The 24,336-nt window shown below is 42.6% G+C and overlaps 1 protein-coding gene across 1 annotated transcript in view; it reads right to left on the reverse strand.

Moving 5' to 3' along the window:
- ACAD9 (acyl-CoA dehydrogenase family member 9) overlaps positions 1–24,336 on the reverse strand; it is a 330,356-nt gene that overhangs the window by 221,355 nt on the left and 84,665 nt on the right. Inside the window, exon 3 of the mRNA XM_086938986.1 lies at positions 12,809–12,910. Within this exon, the coding sequence (XP_086795112.1) occupies positions 12,809–12,910 (102 nt within the window). The remainder of the gene's footprint in view (positions 1–12,808; positions 12,911–24,336) is intronic.

The raw sequence follows: 24,336 nt of genomic DNA on the forward strand, positions 1-24,336 counted from the left end.
CTTTCATTATTTCTTATCCTCCTTCATTTTTTTCTTTTTTCCTCCGCTCTCAATTTTTGTTCTTTTGCCTTTTCATTCCTTCTTTCTTTTTTTCCTTTTCCAGCTTTCTTTTTTCTCTTTTCTTTCCTTTATCCTTTTTCTTCTTCCTTTACCTTTTCCCTTCTCTTTACCTCATGCTTTCGTTCTTTATCTTTTTCCTTTTGTCTGTTCTTTTATCTTGCCTTCTTTCTTACATTCCTTCTTTGTTTCTTGCTTACTTTCTCGAAGGCAAGAGGCTTGTAGCCAATGCCGGACTGATTGACTTTTTAGGTCTGTGCTTGCCAAGACCTTTTGGTTTTACTAAATGTATGCATATAACAAAGTTACTTACAGGGCTTTCAGCCATACTTAATCTATTATTCTTCGGTTGGTGTAATTTACATTTTACTCCCCCCCCCTCAAACTACAGCATGCAGTAATGCACAATCTATCAGCCCACTTCAGCTATTGGATGACTTCACTATGAGTTACAGCATGCTACCCTTTCACACGGAACGCATTCCCACAGAAAGTAGTTCCCTTCAGTGCCAGGGAATACTATGGTACTGTGTGGCTTTTTTGAGACCAAAAAAAAAGTTTATTATTTTTTTCTTTTAGTTTGATGAGGGCACGGCACATTTCCAAACAAAGTTTCACAAAAAATAAAACAAAACAAGAATTGCCAGAAAGCTGGTGGTAATGCCAGACCTATTGGTTATGCCAATTCTTGTTTTGTTCGGTGATGACGGTCAGCATGCTGACAACATTACAACTAAAGTGAAAGTAAAATGAGCCACTCGGTTTGTTTTACTTTCACTGCATGAGTGCTGAGGGGCATATATGAGCAGCCAACCACGGATTGCATTGGGGGAGGTTACACTTGAAAGAAGAGAATCTCTCCTTTCAATGGTATCTCTATATCCGTAGCAACCCACATTGTAAACATGGATTCTGCTGGGTTAAATATGATGTCTCCATGTCAGGTTCTGGGACGTTTTGCGTCGTAGGTACTAGGCCCAGGCATACCAGTGAAGTACTGTTTTTAATCGGGAGGCATGTGGGAACACAAAATAGTAGATTTGTGGCTTCCAAATGTAAGTCACTGTGGAAGAAAGAAGACATTTTTCAAAATGCCCTCTAAATCACATGATAGTATGGCTAATCCCAAATTCAGAGGTGTCCTAAACTCAGTATCTTGTGTACTTTTCAGAAATACATAGGTTTCCTTCATACCAATTTTCCATTCTTTATATTTTATCGTAAGAATTGCTGACTTGTCTTCACACAATGACAAATTATTACAAGGTGCAGGTCAGTTGTTGGCTTTGGGTAAGGTGTGTTTTTGAAAAACATGCACAAACATATATCTTTACTAATATAATAAAGAGAGAGCCCAAACCTTTGAGGCGGGTAATCTCAGGAACCACAGCACCAATCACTACACCCAATACAGCGTTGGAAAGGGCAGTTGCAGCAGAAGGACATAGGCTATGCAGACGCCCACCATATACATTTAAAAGGTAAAACTGTGCCAGCAAAGTAGTCCCTTGTGGGCGGGTCTGCGTTTAGCTGTGGACGTGTGCTGGGGGCGTGACAAACGCTGGGGGCGTGTGGTACGTTCCGCCCTTCATGCCATGTCTCATATCGTGTACTGTCGGCGTGTGCAGGGGGAGTGGGCGAGGCGCGGGATTACGGAAAAAAAAGCGAGTGTTGTGCCCAATATTTCATTGTTTTTTCTTCCCAGGTTCTGTACATTCCAGCTCCGGGTGTCTACCCTGCTCCCTTTAAATACCCCTGCACCCCATACTCATAGCCCACCTTTACTCCTTAAAATACCCCAACACCCTTAAACACTAACCCATCTTAACCCTATAAATATACCCTGTACCCCAAAACCCAAACCTATCCCTAAACCCTAAAAATACCCCCAAACCTAGCCCTTAACCCTAAAAATACCCATGTACCTCAAAACCTAACCCTGAACCAAAAAAATACCCCTGTACCCCAAAACCTACCCCTAAACCCTAAAATACCCCTGTGCCCCAAAACCCAAACCTAGCCCTGAACCCTTAAAATACCCCTGTACCCCAAAACCCAAACCTACCCCTGAATCCTAAAAATACCCCTGTACCCCGAAACCCAAACCTAGCCCTGAACCATAAAAATAACCCTGTACCCCAAAACCCAAACCTACCCTGAACCCAAAAATACCCCTGTACCCCAAAACCCAAACCTAGCCCTGAACCCTAAAAATACCCCTGTACCCCAAAACACAAACCTAGCCGTGAACCCTTAAAGTACTCCTGTACCCCAAAACCCAAACGTACCCCTGAACGCTAAAAATACCCCTATACCCCAAAACCCAAACCTAGCCCTGAAAATACCCCTGTACCCCAAAACCTTTACCTATCCCTAAACCTTAAAACTACTCCTGTACCCCATAACCCAAAACTATATCTGAACCCTTAAAATACCCAAAGACCCCAAAACATATACCTCAGTACCCCAAAACATATACCCCTATACCCATACTTACCTTATCCAAACATTAAAAAAAACATGCTTATACCATTCATGCATTTACAATGAATTTTGTTATAAATGTATGCGTGGTAAAAGCATATAAAATGTAATGCCATGCGTTATAATGGCATTGCGGAGTCATGGTACTTTCGTAATGAAAGTATGCAGAGTGTTGGTATGTGGAAAGAACGTTGCGGAATAATGGGTGTTTACCCTCCCCCGGTAAGTACATTGGTGGCACGGCGGCCCACATCTCCAGCAACATACTCATATTTTTTCACCACCAATTTGAAAAATGCACAGGTTTCTCTCAATGATGGCCAGCACCGACATACACTTTTAGACACACCTCCCGCCACAAGTTCTAGAGTTGCGAACTTTAGAGCTGGAGTGCTACGTTTGAATCTCGGCATCAGCTCAACATCCTGTGATTCCAGGCAAATCGCTTTGTCTCCTCATGCCTACCACAAATGAATGTGTTCTTCTGTAATGTAAATTGTGCTCATGCCATGTTGTCGAGTTTGCGCTATATAATATTGCAAGGAAAAATAAAATAGGGAAACTCAAGGTCACACACTACTGAACGCGCACTCTTAAGTGCATCAGCAGTGCACTGTAAATCGGAGCGTTTCACAGGCCTGTCACAGATAAGAAATGCTGGTGAGTGGGCAGTGGCAGGGCCGCTTACTGCTGAGCGCTATCGCTGTGAAACCTGGGCTGTGTATTGCCGTAGCTGTTATCACCGGCACAGTACTTTTAATTGCATTTTTACGGGGGCACGCAGAGTGTTTCTTTTAGCGGTACTGAAACTCAGGCACTTACTTGCTTGGGGGCCCGCAACTGTTGGGACTTGGAAGCATGGTCTCTATTCCCTCCTTCCCACCCTGGTACGACGCAGTGAGAGCACCGTTGCGCGGAGGGAGTGGAAGGTCTAGAGATAGACACTTCCGGTTGGGGGACGGTTAGCGCTCCAGTCGCCAGACCCTCAGCAGGCAGTAGGGATATAAGGCGAATGCTCAAACGGACGCTGACGTTCCAGGGCCAGGGCCAATACCCCTGGCCATTTTCATGCAAAAATTCATTATGGCATGGAGGAATTGATAAATATTTGCCCGCGGTTGCAACCTGCTTGCAGGCACTGCAAGTCAGCTATGCAAGTCAGCATGTGTCAACAATGCTCTTTCATCTGGAGCCCAGGACACACTCGGCAGGAGGTAAGAGGGTCTCTTTCGAGTGGCCTACTAAATTGTAGATCCCTGGGGAAACACAAAATTGAGATTTTGGATTTACTCATGGACGCAAATTTAGACCTTCTGTTCCTCACGGAAACATGGCTGGGAGATGATTCCGATCCGGATATCATAGAGACACTTCCACCGGGGTATTCTATGACCAGAATTGATAGAGCAGTAGGCAGAGGGGGTGGGATTGCGATTATTACCAGATCTCCCTTGGAGTGCATTATGGAGCCTATTTCTATATGGGAGAGTGAGGCAGACCTTTTTACATTAAAGATTAATTCCAATTGTTCGGTGACTGGGATTTTGTTATATAGGCCGCCAGGTTCCTCTATCCGTTTTAGGCCTAGTTTGCTTGAAAGTATTGTCCATCTAGAGATAAGACACAGTAAACTCTTAGTCTTAGGGGACTTTAACTTACATTTGGAGAACCCCTTACATAAGGAGGCAGTCAATCTGCGTCATAACTTACAGTCGCTACATTTGGACTTAAAATCTTGTTGTCCAACACATCATCTAGGTCACTTACTCGACCCGGTGTTTGCCAGTTGGGAGGAAGTTGAGGTGCTGACTCCGCTCCCCATCCCCTGGTGTAACCACTTTTTGGTCCCGTTTACAATATCACTGCCAACGAATGTCAGACACGAGGGGAATTCTAGCGGTAACCAGTGTAGAAAGTGGAAACATTTTGCACAGGATAATTTTAACAAAGAACTGACGAGGGGGGGGGGGGGGGGGGTCTGTCGGGAGGGTCTGATATTAACATGGCATGTGAGAACCTGGAGAGGCGCATTAATTTGGCCCTCAATAAGGTGGCACCTCTGCTTCTGAGTAAAATGGGGGGGCAGAGGGCGCAAAACCGCTCCCTGGTTCACTCCCGCCCTACAGGAGGCCAAAGCGGCCAGTAAGCACCTGGAGAGGCAGTGGAGGAAAGGATTTAAGATCCAGGACAGACGGCTATACAGGCTGGAGCAGAGGAGCTATCAAAACATGCTCAGACGGGCTAAAGGCACTCATTACAAAGATAGAGTTGGGGTGGCTGAGAATTCTACCAAAGAACTTTAAAACATTTTTAAAGAAATATCGTCCCTGGATACAGCGCCGAGCGGCGGATCCGTTGGAGAGTGTAATCAGATAGCAGAGTATTTGGTGTTGCTGCTTCCCAGGAGACAGCAGCTGATCGCGTTCGCGAGCGCGTGGCCAGCGGAAATCACCTCCTTGAAGAGGCAATGCGCGTGGCCAGGTAAGTTCCAAAAGGCTGGGGGGGCTTGGTGCACTTGTGTGTGTGTGTGTGTGTGTATGCTCGTGTGTGTGTGTATGTATGTGTGCGACGATGACGGCGGGGGAGGGGGGCCTCGGTGCACTTGTGTGTGTGTGTGGGTGTGTGTGTGTGCACGAGCGTGTGTGTATGTGTGAGGGGGGGGTGTCTCTGTATGTATGTATGTGCGTGCGTGCATGGGCGCTTGTGTGTGTGTGTATGCGCATGCGTGTGTGGTGTTGCTGCTTCCCAGGAGACAGCAGCTGATCGCGTTCGCGAGCGCGTGGCCAGCGGAAATCACCTCCTTGAAGAGGCAATGCGCGTGGCCGAGGCTGTCTCCTGGGAAGCACAGTCCGTGACAAAAGATCTCGGCGACTACAGCGCTGACGCGCTGTATCGCTACGAGACCTAAAAAAGGCAGGTGGTAGGTGGACATATTAAGTAGCATGTTGTTGTTAGGCATTAACAAACATTAGAATTAACTTGCCTTTCTCATCAGAAGATGAAAAAGAAACATTAGAAAGAACAAGGCTTTTTATTCCCTTTGGAACATCATATGTGGTTTACCCATTAACATTTCCCGTTGCCAGGTAAGGCGGTACTCTTGGTAGCCAAACTAATTCTGAGCTTTCTAAGTGAAAAATATGTTACTCTCAGTTTCCTATAAGTAATGCTTGATTCAAGGTAATAGGGCATGGATGGTTCATCGCTTTATCTTAGAATAAGAACCTTTATAGAATCCAAAAACAAAGCAGACCTTTACCAGTGATGTGTCTGCAGAAAGGTTAGCAGTGCCTTTGAAACAGTCTTCTCTGAACAATAAAGGCCACTGATGAATTCTGAATCCGAGGACCCATCACACTTCCTAAATGCCCACACAGGACTTGATAAAGCAAAACTGCCAGTGGACTTTCTCCAACTCTTGAACAAACGTTTGGCTTAGTAGTTGGACATTGAGATGTAGAGGTGGAGGAGGCATTTAAAATGGAAAAAGAACAAATTGGTTTGGGTGCCTCATCTCAGTAGTATGGGCTATGAGACTGCCACCCTCTGCCACTGGAAATAAGCTACGCTCAACTGACTAGCCCCAATTAGGGCACAACCAGCCTTGGGTTGCTGGTGTACCAGTCAGATGCACTGTTGCTATTACAGAAGGGTAACGATTGATTTGCATATGATTGGACCCTAAATGAGGTGGTATGGTGGGCAAAAGAATGATAGATTGGAATGCTACCCCAAGCAATTGACCGTGGTTAGACAAATTGCAAGTGTTTCTCCCATCAATGTTGGGTGCCGGCTGTGACGTCAAACCTTTCTGCATGTTATCCTTTTGCTGGTCATGTGAGAGAGAGAGAATGAGAGAGAGCGTGAGAGAGAGATCTGGTACCTATAACAGTAATGGCAGTCTACAATTACTATCTGGAACAAATGTTCTGTCACAACCCATAGCCTGATGATCTCTAGCAGTGATGGTGAGGGACCCCCAGAAGATCAAGGTTACAACAGTATACTTTGGTGCCATATGAAAAGAGCAGCAATCGACTATCTTAAAGGTCATTTTGTTTGCGCAGACATGTGCAAAAGCAATCTCCCAATCAAATCAACAGTCTGCTTACATTTTTAACTAGAGTACTTTCCATGCTCAACTGAAGCCAAGACATTTCATAGGTTCTTGCCACACGGACGGTCATACTTCTTTACATGAAATGCCTATGTTGGATAAATTAATTGCAATCTTGGAAGTGGTAGCTCTTACCACATTGACTGCTGAGTCAGGGTCAGTCACATTATTTAGATATGAGGAGAGTTCTCACCAGTTAGTTTGTGGATTTGCCACTTATACATCGCTTTCTCATCATGCACAGGTATGAGGTAACCTACACTTACTTCAACTTGTATAGTTCCTCTTTAATTCTTAAATCATAAAAAGATTTCTTGTATTGGACTGCACTGCATTTACCTTTGCTTTCGCGTCTGGAGACAAGTGCTGTGCTCTGTTTAACTAAGTAGCTTTGGCTAGGAAGTTATTATTTACAGAACAATTGTAAAAATAAAAATGTACAATGGGTAAAAAGAACACTCATCGAGTACGTAGTAAAATAAGACAGACAGATGTCAAAGTATAACTAGATGACCAAATACATGCCTTCCCCCCCCCCCCCAATATTGTTATATGGCTTTAGTTTTCAATTATGAGAAGGTGGGTAAAATGTAGGTGAGAACTTCTGCTGTGTGCTAATATGAGAGCATTACACACACACAAAAAAAATCATGAAGGTGCATCATTGGCATGTTGAAATCCACTGGGAGAAGTTGGACCCCTGAAAGGAATGTCAAAATGACTTAAGCCATTAACCCATCAAATTTCACCAAGAAGTTCTCTTCTGTAGAAAGAATGAATGAGAACATGTCAAAGACTGGTCAGGGCTCAACTCGGACTACAGGGAAGGCAACATGGAGGACCACAAAGGTGAAAGCATACAGTTTCAGAAGGTTCCTCCTGTTAAAGAGATTCCATGGTCAATTCTTCCATTGGGAGCAGGCCACAGATTGACTCATCAGTCTTGGGGAAAGTGAAGCGCAGATCTACAATACCACTGCATGGTTCAGAGAACTCAAAACCCCTTATGGCACTTGTGTGGTGAGACTGAGTATTTTTTTAAAACCAACCCTTGGTATTGCTCACTGAAAACTACCTGCTAAAGTTTAGAGAACTATATAAACCCCATTCTTCACATGCCAGTAAGAGTTTCAGCTTATGCTTTGTTTTAGTTAGCACCAGAACAACGTTTTACTTGATAACAGCTTTCTATTAATCACAAACTGTTTATATCAGTTGCACATGCACAAGTTCTGGGCACCTCAGTAAACTATAACTGGTCAATTTCTGTTGTGCTTTAGTTTAAAATGTTAGAAGTGGTCGCTCCCTGCTGCCCTTGCTGACTCCTGCCTAATTGTGACTGGTATCGTGTGCATTGCGCTGTGGATCTCATTAACGTGTGCATCGCGCTGCTGACCCTTTTAGCACTTGAAAGTGCCTGTAGCATTACCCTATTGTGTCCATTAACTGTATTTCATTATTTTCGGCGTGCCTGCCTGCTAGCTCGACTGTGCCTGCATTTGCTCATTTTATCAGTGTGCCTGTGCTGCCTAGCCCGCATTGCTGCATCGTTGGCCTATTAATTGAAATTGACATAATCACTCTCTCCCAACCCGGTGTGCACTCGCGTTTTCAGCCGCCATTATCTGTGTTGTTGTTGTTTTGCCCGGAGCCCGCCCCCTCCACCACGCACCCGCCTCCCTGCCGCTCCTCCCTCGCCCCTCCCCTCCACTATCCGCATATGATAGATGAACTCTAGCGCAGCGGTCTCGCGCAGCGGTCTCGCCAAAGGTAAGCCCGTCTACGCCCGTCCGCGCCTGGACCGCGCCCAGCGCCAGACCCCCTGGTCCTCGTAATGCCCACCCCTCCCGCATTACTTACGATGCCACCACCCTCTTAGCCCTTAACCCCGGCTGTTCCCCCAACTGCGTCCAAGCCGCTCCTGGACACACCCATGGACCCTTCTCTTGCAACTCCTGCAAGTTCAACGGCACCAAGAACAACTCCTCATCTACGATCACACAACAGATATCCGACCCCAACCACCTACAACGCATCCTGCTCAACACCCGCTCGGTCCACAGGCACGCCATCGACCTCTGGAATCTACTAGACACCATCTCTCCGGACGTCGCCTTCCTAACAGAAACATGGATGAACGCCACATCTGCCCCAGACATCACCATTGCCATCCCGGAAGGCTATAAGATCATTCGCAAGGACCGTACCGGCCAAACAGGAGGAGGCATCGCTATCGTCCATAAGAAATCCATCCGCATCTCAACCAGCTCAGACGTCAATCTCGCCAACACTGAACACCTTCACTTCCAGATCCACATCGACCCCAAGACCACACTCAGAGGCACCCTCCTCTACAGGCCACCAGGACCCCGCGCACAATTTAGTGAAGACATCACGGACTTCATCACTCCACACGCGCTCCCCTCCGAGGATTACATCCTTTTGGGAGACCTCAACTTTCACCTTGAAAAGAACAACGACCGCAACACCACCACCCTTTTGGACAACCTCGCCAACCTCGGACTTAAACAACTTGTCACTACCCCCACCCACATCGCAGGTCACACACTCGACCCTATCTTCACCTCCAGCAAACATGTCTCCTTTAGCCACACCACAGCTCTCCTTTGGACTGACCACAGCTGCGTTCACTTTACCTACAACAAGTCCACATCCAACAACCATCCCCAACCCACTCTGCGAAGAAACTGGAACAAAATCACCATCGACCAGATCTCCTCATCGCTTCTTCAAAACCCCCCCGCCCACTCCTCAAACCCCGACCAAGCAGCCACTAACCTCACCCAATGGTTATCCAACAGCGCCGACATCCTAGCACCACTGAAAAAACGACAAATCAAACTAGGCAGCAAGAAGGCCTCCTGGTTCAACGATGATCTTAAGAAATCCAAGAAACTCTGCCGCTCCCTTGAGAAGGCCTGGAAAAAAGACCCAAACACCAGCACCAAGGACGCCTTCAAAAACGCCACCCGCATACACCACCAACTGATCCGGAATGCCAAGAAAGCCGCTTTCAAGGACCGACTAGATAGCAACGCCCACAACAGCAAGGAATTATTCAACATCGTCAAGGAATTTACCAACCCCTCAGCCAACTCCAACGACATCACCCCCTCTCAAGCCCTCTGCGACTCCCTAGCCTCATTCTTCCACAACAAAATTGCAGACATCCACAACAGCTTCGACAACCGACCCGAAGACCAACCCACCCAACCCTCTGCAGGACCCCCACCCCCCTTGAACATCCTCAATGACTAGAACCCAATCTCCGCTGAGGACACCATCCGTCTGATGAACTCTATCCACTCAGGTTCCCCCACAGACCCATGCCCTCACCACATCTTTAACAAAGCAGACTCCATTATAGCACCGCACCTCCGAGACGTTATCAACTGCTCCCTCAACTCCGCAACCTTCCCGGAAAGTTGGAAACATGCCGAACTCAGCGCCCTTCTGAAGAAACCCACAGCTGACCCCACCGAACTCAAAAACTACCGCCCTATCTCGCTCCTTCCATTCCCGGCCAAAGTCATCGAGAAAGCGGTCAACAACCAGCTCGCCGCCTTCCTCGAAACCAACAAATCCCTCGACTCCTCACAGTCCGGCTTCCGAGCCAAACACAGCACTGAAACCGCCCTCATCGCAGCAACAGACGACATTCGAACTCTACTGGACAATGGAGACACAGTCGCCCTCATCCTCCTCGACCTCTCCGCAGCCTTCGACACAGTCTGTCATAGCACCCTTTTACAGCGCCTCAGAAACGTCGGAATCCAAGGAAAAGCACTGGAATGGATCACCTCGTTCCTCACCGGAAGAACCCAGAGAGTCCGCCTTCCACCATTCAAGTCAGAGGCCACTGAAGTCATCTGCGGCGTACCACAAGGATCTTCACTCAGCCCCACCCTCTTCAACGTATACATGAGCCCCCTCGCGGTCATCGCACGCCAACACAACATCATCTCCTACGCCGATGACACTCAACTGATCCTATCACTCACCAGAGACCCTAACACTGCCAAAACCAACCTACATGAAGGAATGAAAGAAGTAGCCGAATGAATGAAGCACAGCCGTCTGAAACTGAACTCAGACAAAACAGAAGTCCTCATCCTAGGCACCTCCCCCTCCGCCTGGGATGACTCTTGGTGGCCAGAGGCCCTTGGAAAAGCACCCATCCCGACGGACCACGCACGGAACCTGGGCGTCATCCTGGATTCCTCACTCTCGATGAACAGACAAGTCAACGCCGTTTCATCATCTTGCTTCAACATTCTTCGCATGCTCAAAAAAACATTTCGCTGGATCCCCACCGAAACTAGAAAAATGGTCACCCACGCACTGGTCACGAGCCGCCTGGACTACGGAAACACCCTATACGCCGGTACCACCGCTAAACTCAAGAAAAAACTCCAACGCATCCAGAACGCTTCAGCCAGGCTCATATTAGACATCCCGCGTAAAGAACACATCTCTGGTCACCTGAAAAACCTCCACTGGCTCCCCGTCAATAAGAGGATTACCTTCCGCCTACTGACCCACGCACACAAAGCACTTTACGAACTTGGACCCGAATGCCTCAACACACGACTGTCCTTCTACACCCCCTCCCGCCAGCTACGATCCTCCAACCAAGCCCTTGCCACTATACCTCGCATCAACAAAACCACCATGGGAGGTAGATCCTTCTCCTATTTGGCAGCTAAAACCTGGAACTCACTTCCCACTCACCTTCGCCTTACTCAGAACCACCTAGCATTCAGAAAGCAACTTAAAACGTGGATATTCGACAAGTAATTCCCCACCCTTCTTCAAGCGCCTTGAGACCCTCTGGGTATGTAGCGCGCTATATAAATCTCTTGACTTGACTTGAGTTTTTAACTGACATTTCCACCTAACTATACTGTAACATTTGTTTGTTTCAGTGAATTTCCGATATTTTTTTTTAATGTAAAGTAAGGCACTGTTACCATTTTCAACTATAACATCACTTTAACCTTTGGTTCATCAGTCAATTTCTAGTTTTTTTTCCACGTAATTTAAGATTTTATTTCAATACTCTCACCATCCCCCACCCCCATGGGCAGTCAACCTCCAACGGAAACCTACCATTTTTTTTATATTTTTTATTCTTTTTCCCGGTCTTTTTGGAGTCCTGTGGGACTGCGGCAAACCTCAAATTCTTCTTCTTTTTTCCCCATTGTTGGCTGGAGAATTCCTCGAAAAACCCCTAGTCAAGGGCCAAGGAAACCCTAACCTGCCCCCTTGTATTTTTTAAACATTTTCAGGACACTGGTACCAACTCCCCGTGTATTGTAATGGTGGCTGCAACATTTCTTCTATTGTTGCAGCCCGCTAATCAGGGAGTTCGCTCCAAAGGGTCCGATCTCGGTCCCATGGGAGCTACATGACTGATGGGAGAAAGAGCCTCTATTTTTTTAATTCCTATTCCTGCTCGACTTCCGAAGGACCCCTGTGGAACCAGCTGTCAATATATTTCTATTTTTTCAATCTTAATCTCTCCAAAACTACTGATCAAGTTTACTCTAAATCACAAAAAGCAATTTTTTTCTGGCTAAAGATCAAGCTTCCTGCCAAATTTGGCGCAGTTTTGTTCAGCCGCCTTTTCTGTATAATGGTCTAATTTTCTCTACTGAAAATAAACGGTGAAATTAAGTTTTGAGACATCCCTTTTTATCAGCCCCCCACCCTTGACAGATCGCCCCAACATTTTCCAGTAAGGAGCAAAATGGATTAACTATCTTTTTGGGATAGTTGTGTGAAGATTCATCAAATGGCACCAAATGTATTTACATAACAAAAAACCCTCTTCCTATGGAAAGTTTACCTAACTATAACTGCACTGTAAAGACCACCACTGTGCAATATATAACAAAACAGTATTTTTGGTTCATACCAATTTGTGTGTAAACTGTCAAAAGGTAAAGTTATGCAAGTAAAATCTAATTGGAATAATGATAAGAATGGAGTGCAACCCAAGTTAATAATGTAAACATTAATATTCTAAACAACAAATTATGTCTGTTGTCAATGAGCTGGTGTAGCACTTGGATGGCAGATGCACTACATGAAAGCTTCACTTTATTGTCTTGTTATTTTCCAGCTTACCATACTCCTCTGGAACCTGCATGCCAAAGAGCCCAAGGTTCTTCAAACCATCTAATGTTTCTTGAGGGATTTTAGCATCATGATCAATCTTCTTCGAATCAACTGTAAAGGAAAAATTTCAAGGAAATATGCAAAATTATGTATTAATTTTCTTCAACCTTACATCCGCTACATATAAAAATGGCACAATTATGGGCAGAGAATAGAAAGAAACATACAGAATTATACCAAACAAAAGTATGAGATGGCAGCTATGTTGAAACCAATGGTAAACTAATTGTAATCATGACTAATTTTATTTTAATGACTTTAAAATATTGTGATTTTACTAAGAAAGGGTAAGCCTCTAAGATCATGTATGCTGTTTGCTAAATATGAAATTCTGCAAACAGGACTTGCTGCACAATTACATTTTTCATAACATGAAAACAGGGGTTTACATAACAAAATACTCCCATTTTCAATTGTGAAAGATAGACCCAAGCCTATGGGCAAAAGGCAAAAATAATTTGATCTAAACAGTAACAAAAGTGCAACATGAATATATGGCTACAATCTTTTTAATAAAGTCTATCTAAGAATATAATTATAAATATGGGGATATGCAGGGAAGAAACGTGCACATACTGGCCAAGGAAAGACCAGTAGCACCCATTCAATAGGTGGACCAGCCATAAAGCCATACATAAAGCAACCGGTTGTGTACGGCTCTGAAATAAATACATGTAACTGAAAATTAAGCTGATTGTGTAGGGTCAACAGGGCTATTACTGGATTTATGTTTCTACTGAGCAATGTGTTAGGGACTAACAGATGCAAATCCCAAGAAAGGATATACATGTCAATGAAAAAATGTTTGGGACAAACATTTTTGTCACATAAAACATCTCCATTGATCAGCTATTATATCTGACACACTAATACAATGACTGCATTATAGTTCTGAACCTGGAGGAAATGTGGGGATAAAGGCGTGAGGGGTACACCTAAGGTATGCTAACCTAGAAACGCTATTTATTTCCTGTCCTAACTGCTAAAAACTTCTATTCTACCATCAACTGTGAAAAATAGCATTCTTCTAATGGATGGGGGCAGTGTAGATAAGGGCATTTCACAAAAACATCCCATCTAAGACAACCCTAAATTCTGTGCTTGCAGCTTACTTTTCCTGGTTCTCTTTTCCTGAGCAGCATCAAGGTGCAAACCTTCATAGGGCACCATTATCTTTCTTTGGCTTCTCAAGTTGGTCTTCATCTGCCTTTGGAGTCTCTCTTCGTAATGTCAATCAAACTATGTTGGCCAGGACTTTTTCCACCCATTACTTGCAGCTGTTGTTTCCCCTTAATCAAACCTCTTGTGAGAATGAGTGCATCCGGATCCTCTTTATCCATGGTACTCGTTTCTCAGGGGGTTTATTTCCAATGTGCTGTGAAGATAGACATTTTTCTGTTTCCATAGCATAACACTTTGAATTCCTTTGGGAGGTGACCAATGTATCTGCAGTCCTAGGTGCACTCCCCAACCTCTTTATGGTAGCCAAAATTGTTCACCATGGACGGCTGCTATCTGTATATGCCAGTACGCCAGCCCTGGAGAAATCTTCACGTCATACGATTTTGGGGAAAACTAGTGCCTAGGGTGGTAACTTACAACCGGTGCATAATCTCATTCTACTTAGCCCCCTTTTTTCCAGACATCATAATTTGAAGACTCAATACCCGTTACAGACAAATGCACTGCGTTCGTCATCCATCTACGCTCAACTTATTGGGCTATTCGCAGTGCCATTAACCCACTCTTAAAAAATATTTATATAAAATTAAGCAACAACCAGAAGGCAAAAAAAGAACTAGAAAGCCTAGTATAGGCGAATTTACAACCCTTTTTCAATGGGGAACTAGCCAAACTGAAGTCAATCTAGCAGCAATTTAGAATGCAATTGGCACAAATTGACAAAGGGCAATGACAAAAAACAATATAAGAGACATTGGACAAGGTAACACAAAGGAATTAAGAGCCAACAAGTATTACCATTCCAAGCACTTTAAAAAGACACCTAACAAAACTAGATCTTCAATATTTACCTGGAGCTGACCAACCCATACATGGTCCCTTATATGGGTCTATGTTGAGAGTGCAAGGACATTGTTTTTCTTTTTTGTGTCTAAAATCTTCAAAATCCCCAACTCAATCAATGTAATTTATTTTCCCCATCCCTTTCTTCCCATTCCCTCATATCCACTTCAATCCAATTTTACTAGTTTGCAACCAGTGTTCAAAGCAGCTGTCCAGACTGGTCAAAATAATTAAATAATGTAACCTGCCACTGGACCCCTTTAAAGCTCCGATCATAAAACAGATCTTCCAATGGTTATGGTGGGCTGTACCATCTAGAGAACTGCCCACTCACTTTGGAACTGATTAAGCTATCTTGAAACATTCTATTATCACATCACTACATAAGAAACCATAAACTGACTAAAACGTCATATATATATAATTACGTCTCTCAACATTATCACTGAAAAGGGATTATCTAAAACGGCTTCAACAGTACATGGAACTCAACCAGATACTGTATGATGACAATCGAAGTTCAGGCGCATTAAAAGGGGTGGGGGGTACGCCACCAAGGAAAGGTTTGGAAGGATCCTTTACTGATCCTGTATAAAAACAAGAACTTACACCTCACAATCTTCTGCTGTTCAGCATTCTAGGAGACCATGGACCACACCATCACACTGGGAAGGCTTGAAGAGTAGTCGGGAATTTCTGGATCTGCACTGGAATCGATTCAACTGAGTCGGTAAAAACTTCTGTAGCCTAAACCTAGCATGGGGTATTCCACAACCTGTTTCGTCAGACATAATATAATGGCCCTGAATTCAGAAACCTGGGTCTGGATTAATCTGGGAATTCATTTACAATTATCCAAGAAGATGCAAACAAATGGGGCTTTAACAGGGGTGAGTTCTTGCACCCCTTCTGTTCAACATGTATGCTGAAGACATGGGTCAGTTTCTAATGAAAGTGCATTTGTTCCCACGGAGAACTGTCAAGTACCAGTTAGGCATCCTGTAATATGCGGACAATATGATCTTGTTGAACAGAGTTAAGATTGAACCTCAATGTCAATGCAACAGCTCTGAACAAGTTCAGACTGAACAGTTGAATCATCAGGTCTTATGATAGGTGGCAGAGTTGTGCAGGGTCTCCTCCACTCAGTCTCCACTTCAACATCTATGTGTGCCCTTTGGCCCAGCTCCTCCAGCATGATCAAGTAAACCTTCAATTGTACGCTGATAATGTCAAATCCATTTCAGACTAGAAGACCAGACAAGGCAAACATACCATCCTGACTGGACCATGTGTTTTACCAGATGAACAAGAGCTTTGTTTAACTGAAAAGAGCCAAGCCTGAGACAATGATTAGGTTGATTTCACACAATGGGGATGTAGTTTATTCCTCCCCATTTAAATGACAGCCAACATAAGAACACCATCAGCCACAACAGTGAAATTAAAGAACTTGTGTGTAATGTTTCATGTACTGCCCTCCTTTGTGCCTTAAGTGCATCACTGTACTGCTTTCCCTTCTCCAGTCAATTTTAATTCTCATTGGAAGACCTGGTGCAATTGACAAGAGCCTTGATGTTGGGAAAATGAGACTACTGCACAACAGTGTACACCAGTCTCTCAGAGAAGATCAGTATCAGGTTGCAAAGGCTTCACAACAAGGCTGTGTTTGAACCCTAGGATGAACAGCCACATAAAGCCAGCTCAGAAAAAACTTCACAGGTTCTCAGTAGACATAATAGTTACGTTTAAAGTTACATATGCTTTAGGAAGTTCCAAAAAACATAAAACTTGCCCAATAATTAACTAGAAATAACGGCGAGAATCATGAACTGCAGCCATACTCACAGACTACAGTCCAACCTTCACATACCACAGACATTAAGTCTGGCTTGTTTACAGAACTCTGGTGTAAGCTAAAACCAACAACATTCTATACCACTTAATAAGCAAAATAATAAATGATCACCCTTACCTGGCAGAGATCCTCCAAGGGATCACAACAGAGTTATTGTAGACTCTTACAGAAATCGCTTACCTCCTTAAACATGTCCATGATGCCTTTTGGCATTTGAAATCTACTGAACCGATCCTATTGCATTGTCAGACAATCGCATGTATGACAATGACGGCGGGGGTGTCTAAGCATTGGAAAAGTTCGTTCTAACAGCTCCTTTCGAATAAGTCTACCATCCTAGACATCGGATTTGGTTAAAGAACTCTGGTAATTAAGATCTTGCATTAAAATGGATGCCATCTTTGCTTTCAAAAAGGGATTGAACGGCAGCATTGTGCACAACATTTTTTTTTTAAGTGACTTGTTCGGCTTTAACAGCTTCTTTAATGCAGTTCGAGTCAAGGTTTTTATAATAAATAATAAAATGAATACAATATTATCAAAAACAAAATAACATTTAGTATTGTGACACGAGGGTGTTAGCCCTGACAACAGAAAGCATAGACAGCAGACCCAGCCTTGCAAATTCATAGCAGAAAATGAGAACGTTTTGAATAGGTATGCAATTGCTATACACAAATACTTTACAAGTAAGGGTGTTAGCTGCAAGTCTTTAGCCCTGAGGGATACCAGAGCAGCCTCTTTACTGATCTGCATATTCTATCAAGCTAAAATGTATTTAAATATTTGCTTTTTCATTCAACAATGCAACAAAAATAAACAGAAAGTGGAATAGTGATTCCTCAACAAGACCACAAAGCCTGCATACCTTCTTGCCCCTGCATATTTTTGTAAGATCCCAGGATACCCTAATGCCCGCTAAAGGGATTTAAAAAAAAGCTATTTTAATAAATGTGTGCAATATACTATGATTTAAAAGGTAGGTGTGCGGTTAGCCTTTCACTGAAACTTATAAAAGGAAAAGTTGTACTCATTATATTTTTTTAAATAAAATAAAGACCTTCATAATCCAGGAAGGAGTTTTTAAGATGCATACTGCTCATTAGAATCCCATTACTTACAAGTGTTTAGTGGAAACTCACCATCCCAAGAGAACCCGAATCCAAATTGATTGAGAACTGTTTTAAAATAGCTAGTCCATAGTCCTAATAGGTCTGATCTCGTAGGTCCACTTTCCTTCAATATGAGCTCTTTATTTTAATTAGGATGCACAACTACCAAATAACATGGGTCTGAACATGTGGCAGGGGCAAATCAAATAGTTCTAAAAACCAGTTGCGCTGGGCCAAGCCTTGCATTTAAGCTGCTAATCTGGTTTCTGCCTCCCAGCTATATGTTAATGTGGCCACAGATTTACTTTGAGCAACCTGAACTACTGCATGAATAGATTTGCTTGGTAAATTATAGTAAAGGGATTTAGGGGCACAAGGGATGTACAATCTCCTTAATCTGCAAACCAGACCATCAAATAGCAATCACTAAGGGCCATAGGAATGTACTGCTACTTTAAATACCATCTACAACATCGATCAACCTATATATGCCTATCAAATTGAACGATACATGCTTTGACAACAAGGCAATAGGATCGATTATCTTTCCCTCAGGGGCCTACTGTATTGACCTTTGGAAAAAAAAAACTATTCAACAAGACCATATTGTCAGCATATTGCACAATGACTTGGCAATTCTCAGTAGGGAACAAATGCACTTTCATTAGAAACTGACCCATGTCGCCAACATACATGTTAATTAGAAGGGGTGCAAGAATGACCTCCTTTTTAAGCCCTATTGGTTTGCAAATACTTGAAAAATTGTAAATTCATTCCTAGATTAATCCAGACCCAAGTGTCTGAATTCAGGGCCATTATGGCCGATGAAACGGGTTATGGAATACCCTATGCTGGATTTAGGCTCCAGACGTTTCTACTGACTCAGCTAAATTCCTTGTTATAGCAGATAAAACGAGAGCATAATAAAACCTGCTACCAATGTGTTGTCTAGGTGAAATTGCTGCACCAAAACCCAGACTTGTAAATGGAAATAGGTTCTGTCCTTCCACCAAGGCCTCCAGTTCAGTCAGCAGGATGCCAAGCATACCATTTGGCTACTGTATTCAAAACCGAAAACAGCATGTAAGTTCTGAGTTCATCCCTAACCCCTTCCTGTAAATGGGGTATAAAATGGCACCGCTCCAATTATCAGAAATTTACAGCTGAAACATGATAGAATTGGCTTAGAAAATGGGGCTAAAATTTAGTGTCACTCTTAGGCACTTACTTCCTTCATCTATCTATATATATATAAAAACGAATGCATGTCTGTCTGTTTGTCCTTTATATGCATTACTACACCATTCATCCGATCGGCATGAAACTTTGGGAAGTTGTTGAGTACACTCACCGAAGGTTTCCGGCCAAAAAATGAATTAATTAAAGATTAATTAAAAAATAAAAAATAAAAAAATGTGTTGTTGAGTACACTCCCGCGAAGGTTTCTGGCAAAAAAAAAATGTGTTAAATATCGGCCCCACGGCCCCCCAGGGCCCTCATAATCTTTCCAATACTGAACGTTTACAGTTTCCGGTGCGATGCGCTTTTGCAATGACCATCAACAAAGCACAAGGTTAATACCTGCAAGTGTGTGGACTAGATTTGGAGAATACGTGCTTCTCGAATGGACAACTGTATGTGGACAGCTCACGCGTCAAAAAACCTTCTGATTTATTTGTGTACGCACCAGACGGAAAAACAAAAAATACAGTGTATCCACAAGCACTCGAATAAATAAACAGAATTAAAACAACACTTTAAAATGTTTTCCATATTAAAATTAATAAGTTTCAATAAAAATGACACCATGTAAATTGAATGTTATCATAACAAGTTTCCTTAAATTTCCTTTCTTCTGAGATCGCAGCAATGTGTAATGGTAAGCTTTGTATTCTTTCCTTGTTATGCCTATGTTCTCCACAGAATGTGGAATTATGTGTGTAACGTTCTCTTGCTGGGAATGTCCAGTTGGAGATTCCTGGCAGTTGGGCTGGGGCTGTTCGTGGCTGAGGTTTAATAAACAGTACCTCACTTAATTTCATTCTCTTTTTACTATTACTTATGTGGGAAACACCACATTAATTTGGCGACGATCGGGAGTGAACCCTACCTCAACACGAAGCCTACTCGTCCCTCCACTCCTCCATCGGCTGATTTATAATGACGGAAGCGTAGTCTTCCCAGCGGCGGATGCCCTTTAAGTCGACTTATAAAAGAAAATAACACGGTGAGGAGTGTGGTGGGAGGCCGTAAAGGGGCTTTGCAGGAGTTTGTTTTGGAAAGTCGGGAGAATTTGTCCAAATCGCTTTGCGTGCCAGTGACGTCATCCTTGTTCGCGTGTGCGTTTCACCAGAAACAGAGGAGTAACGCCTGGTCAGTGACGCACTACGCTGGCATCAAAAAAGTCAATAGTAGTAAAAGTTACGCGCAACGCTTGCAGCTGCGTACAACCATTGTGACGTACATGTTTTGACACGAGTTAAAAAGAAAAAAGTCAAAGTAAACGTTCTCTGTGTAATAATAGCCTGTTCTTTCGTCTGTAATGACATAAGATCGGCGCAGTGACACTATGAGGCTGTCTTTCACTATTCTCATTGTAAAAATACAGGTCAATAGAAGAATTTAGTTGCACGCATTGTGAGTGGACAATAAAGAGCTCCAAGACCAATAGAGACATCATTTAAAAAAAAAAATTCTCTCTAAATTTAAAAAAATAATATTACTCGTTATATTCTAGGAGAAGAAGTGCTAAAAAAAAAACATTTACGTTAAAAAAAAAATAAGGGAAAAATTACATTTGATAAACTTATTGAGAATCAGATCATTGAGCCTGTAGAGGCCACAGAATGGTTTGCCCCCATTGTAATAGCCAAGAAACCTACTGGTGAAATTCGCTTATGCATTGATTTACGTGCTTTGAATAAGGAGGATGTCGTTGACAGGTTCCCTTTGCCAAATATCGATGAAATTGTGGGAACTTTGGAGGGAGGGAGGTATTTTACCACCTTAGATTTAGCTTCTGCCTACCACCAGGTAGAGTTAGATGTGTCTTGTCAGGATTTGACGGCATTTATTACTCCAATGGGCACATTTAAATTTAAAAGGATGCCCTTTAAGCTAATTTCAGCTGCTTCGGTTTTTCAACGTATTATGGCACGCATTCTCTCTTTGTGGTGTAAAGTGTTATCAAGACGATTTGTTAATTTATGGAGCTGATATGTTTGAGCATAATGAGCGTGTATGTGAAGTATTAGAGAGGTTGAGTAAAGCTGGTTTGTCACTTAAGAAAGAGAAGTGTAAGTTTGGTTTGGAAGAAGTGAATTATCTTGGGCATTGTATTAAGAGTGAAGGTGTTTTCCCAAAAAATGAATTAGTTGAATCCATTGATAATATGGCAGAGCCAATAAATAAGGAGGAGTTGGTTTTGTTTCTTGGTATGGTGGAATTTGATGGGAAATTCATCATACATTTTGCAGATAAGACTAAGAATATGAGAAGGCTTACTGCGAAGAGTGTGGTTTTTGAATGGTCAAGTGAATGTAAGAAGGAATTTGAAGAAATCAAGGATGAATTGAAGAAAGCTCCATGTCTTCATACATTTGTTCCAGGTTTTCCAACATATTTGTTTACTGATGCCAGTGATAAAGGTCTTGGTGCGGTTTTGGTTCAAAATAAACAGGGTAATGATTCTTTCATTGCTTGTGCATCAAGATGTCTTAGAGGGCCAGAGTTAAATTACTCTGCCATAGAGAAAGTCTTTGGCTATTTTCTGGGCCCTGAGGACATTTAAAAATTTAATTTGGGGCACTAAGATCTTTGTCATGTCTGATCACAAGCCTTTAAGAGAGGTTTTTTGCAAGAAACGTTTAGATTCTATCTCGTCTAGAATTAGGACATGGATTATTTCTTTAGAGGAATTTGATTTTGAAGTACAGTACATACCTGGTGTTTCCAACAAATCGGCAGATTGTTTCTCTAGATTAGTGAAAAGAGATAATATGATTGTTGAGGATATATTTGAAGAAGACGATGATGTTATCAATGTCTGTGAAGTTACGAAGGTGTTGTTGAGGAGAATGAGTGGAAAAATGAACTGGAAAAGGATGAGGTGTTAGTTAAGGTGATGGGTATGTTGAGAGAAAAAAAACGTTTAGAAAAACCTTGGTCTCTTGTTTCTGAAGAATTATCTATAACTGATGGTATGTGGACACGTTGGGTGAGACTTATTCCTCCTTCAGTGTTGAGGAAAAAATTGTTATTGCATGCACATTGTGGTCACTTGGGTATCGTGAAAACTAAGGAAATGTTACGTACACAAATTTGGTGGCCTGGTATGGATTTGGAGATAGAAAGAATGGTTAGAGAATGTGTTGAATGTTGTGCAAGCGATAAAATTCTTAAGACTAAACAAATGCCTATGGTTTGTAGGAGTTTACCTAATCATCCGTGGGATGAGATTGCTGTTGATATCCTGGGCCCCGTTTCTGGTGTGTCTGACACTCCTTACTTGATTGTAGTAATTGATTTGTATTCTCGTTGGATTGAGGCGTGTGCAGTTAGTGACATAACTTCAGATTCTGTTATTAAGTTTTTGGAAGAAATTTTTAAAAGAGAAAGTTATCCTAATAGTATATTGTCGGACAATGGTCCCCAGTTTTGTTCTGGAGCTTTTGGGGACTATTTGAATAAACGTGGTGTTGTTCACAATAGATCTTCTTTGTATCATCCTGAAACCAATGGTGCTGTTGAGAGAGTGAATCAAAAGTTAAAAGAATGTATTCAGCTTGCAAGAGCTAATGGTTTAAATTGGAAAGTTGCTCTCAATCGGTGTTCTCCTCACTCCACCACTGGTAAGTCTCCCTTTGAATTATTTAAAGGCAGAATTCCCAATACTATGTGGTGTCCTGGTTGGATGAAATTGAATAAAGGGTTTGTGGATAACCACATTGGTGCATGGAGAGAGAGGGAGTTGGAGAAGCAAGCCAGTAGAAAAAAGTATTTTGATGATAAGAAATGTGTTCAGTTCCAAGAAGTCAAAATAGGTGATTTGGTCAAAATAAAAGCACCTGTTGGACGAAAATCTAGGTCTAAATACACCAGTGTCAGATCTGTAATAAAAGTTTTTAAGAACGCTATAAAAACAAATGATGGGAGGATTTGGAACAAAAGTCGTGTTGTTGTGGTGAGATCCAAAAGTGGTGAACTTTGTGATTTTGATGCTGATAATCATTCATTTGGTGCTGTCAATGTTCCTCCACTTTGTTCCAGATATTCCCCTGGAGTTCGTACAGAGCCAAAGAATACGCAAGGCTCCTGCTTACATGAAAGATTATGTATGAACCCCTTTCTTGTTTTCTATTATTTTCAAGTTACATTGTGTTGTTCTCCCTTTTCTCCTATTTTGTTGCATCTTTTATTTTGTTATTGTTAAGAAGGGAGATGTGTAATGGTAAGCTTTGTATTCTTTCCTTGTTATGCCTATGTTCTCCATGAATGTGGAATTATGTGTGTGTAACGATCTCTTGCTAGGAATGTCCAGTTGGAGATTCCTGGCAGTTGGGCTGCGGCTGTTCGTGGCTGAGGTTTAATAAACAGTACCTCACTTAATTTAATTCTCTTTTTATTATTACTTATGTGGGAAACACCACACAACGCATGACGGATAAGCTAGTACATACATAAATTCTACCCAATCTAATTTTTTGCATTTTACATCATTACACCCAGCAATTATGATAATGATGTAAAGCAGCTCCTCGGACTTTAAGCGCGGGATAGTCAAAATGTGAATAATTTTATGAAATGCTTGCTAGCAGGTGAAGGAATGGATTGGAGCAAAGAAGAAAAGGCTCAGCACTAGAATGAACAAGATCATGGAAGGAGATGTCCACACCTGACTGTTATTGTGATAAATGGCATGCTTCATTTGGGTAATATTCCATTCTGGTGGCTGCAAGTCAAATAAATCTACATTGTTCACAGTGCAGAGATGTTACTGGCTCTGCTAAATATAGAAGCACTAAAGCCCGGCTTTAAAAGCTGGATATACATTATAATGATCGGTTTCTTACTTGCGAGTGCGGAATAAGTCAAACAAAAGACACTATGTAAACACCATTTAAACTAAAGTAACACAATATTTAATATATAGTTTGCTAATAGTCTAAAAGCTCTCCACACAGAAATGTTTTAACATACAGAAGAGAAAGTGTATTTTTCCAACATTAAAAGGGCAGAATTGTTTGCAAGTTACAAGACAGGACTTCAAAAGTCTCTTCACTGCATATGCAGCCTACGTAAGACTGCCCCATTCTCAATGAAAACGTACCTCACTCGGCTACTCCAATGAGTGGAGCAAGACCTGGTGTAACATATCTGATGGGGGCACATATTAGACCTCCAAGACACGAATGCGCAGCATGGGTGCCTTGAGCTGCTTCTACCCCTCTGATTATTGTCAGTTCGGGAGGCTCTATTGGCTT

This window comes from Lissotriton vulgaris, chromosome 9 (genome assembly GCF_964263255.1).
Source record: "Lissotriton vulgaris chromosome 9, aLisVul1.2, whole genome shotgun sequence".
Classification (NCBI taxonomy): Eukaryota; Metazoa; Chordata; class Amphibia; order Caudata; family Salamandridae; genus Lissotriton; species Lissotriton vulgaris.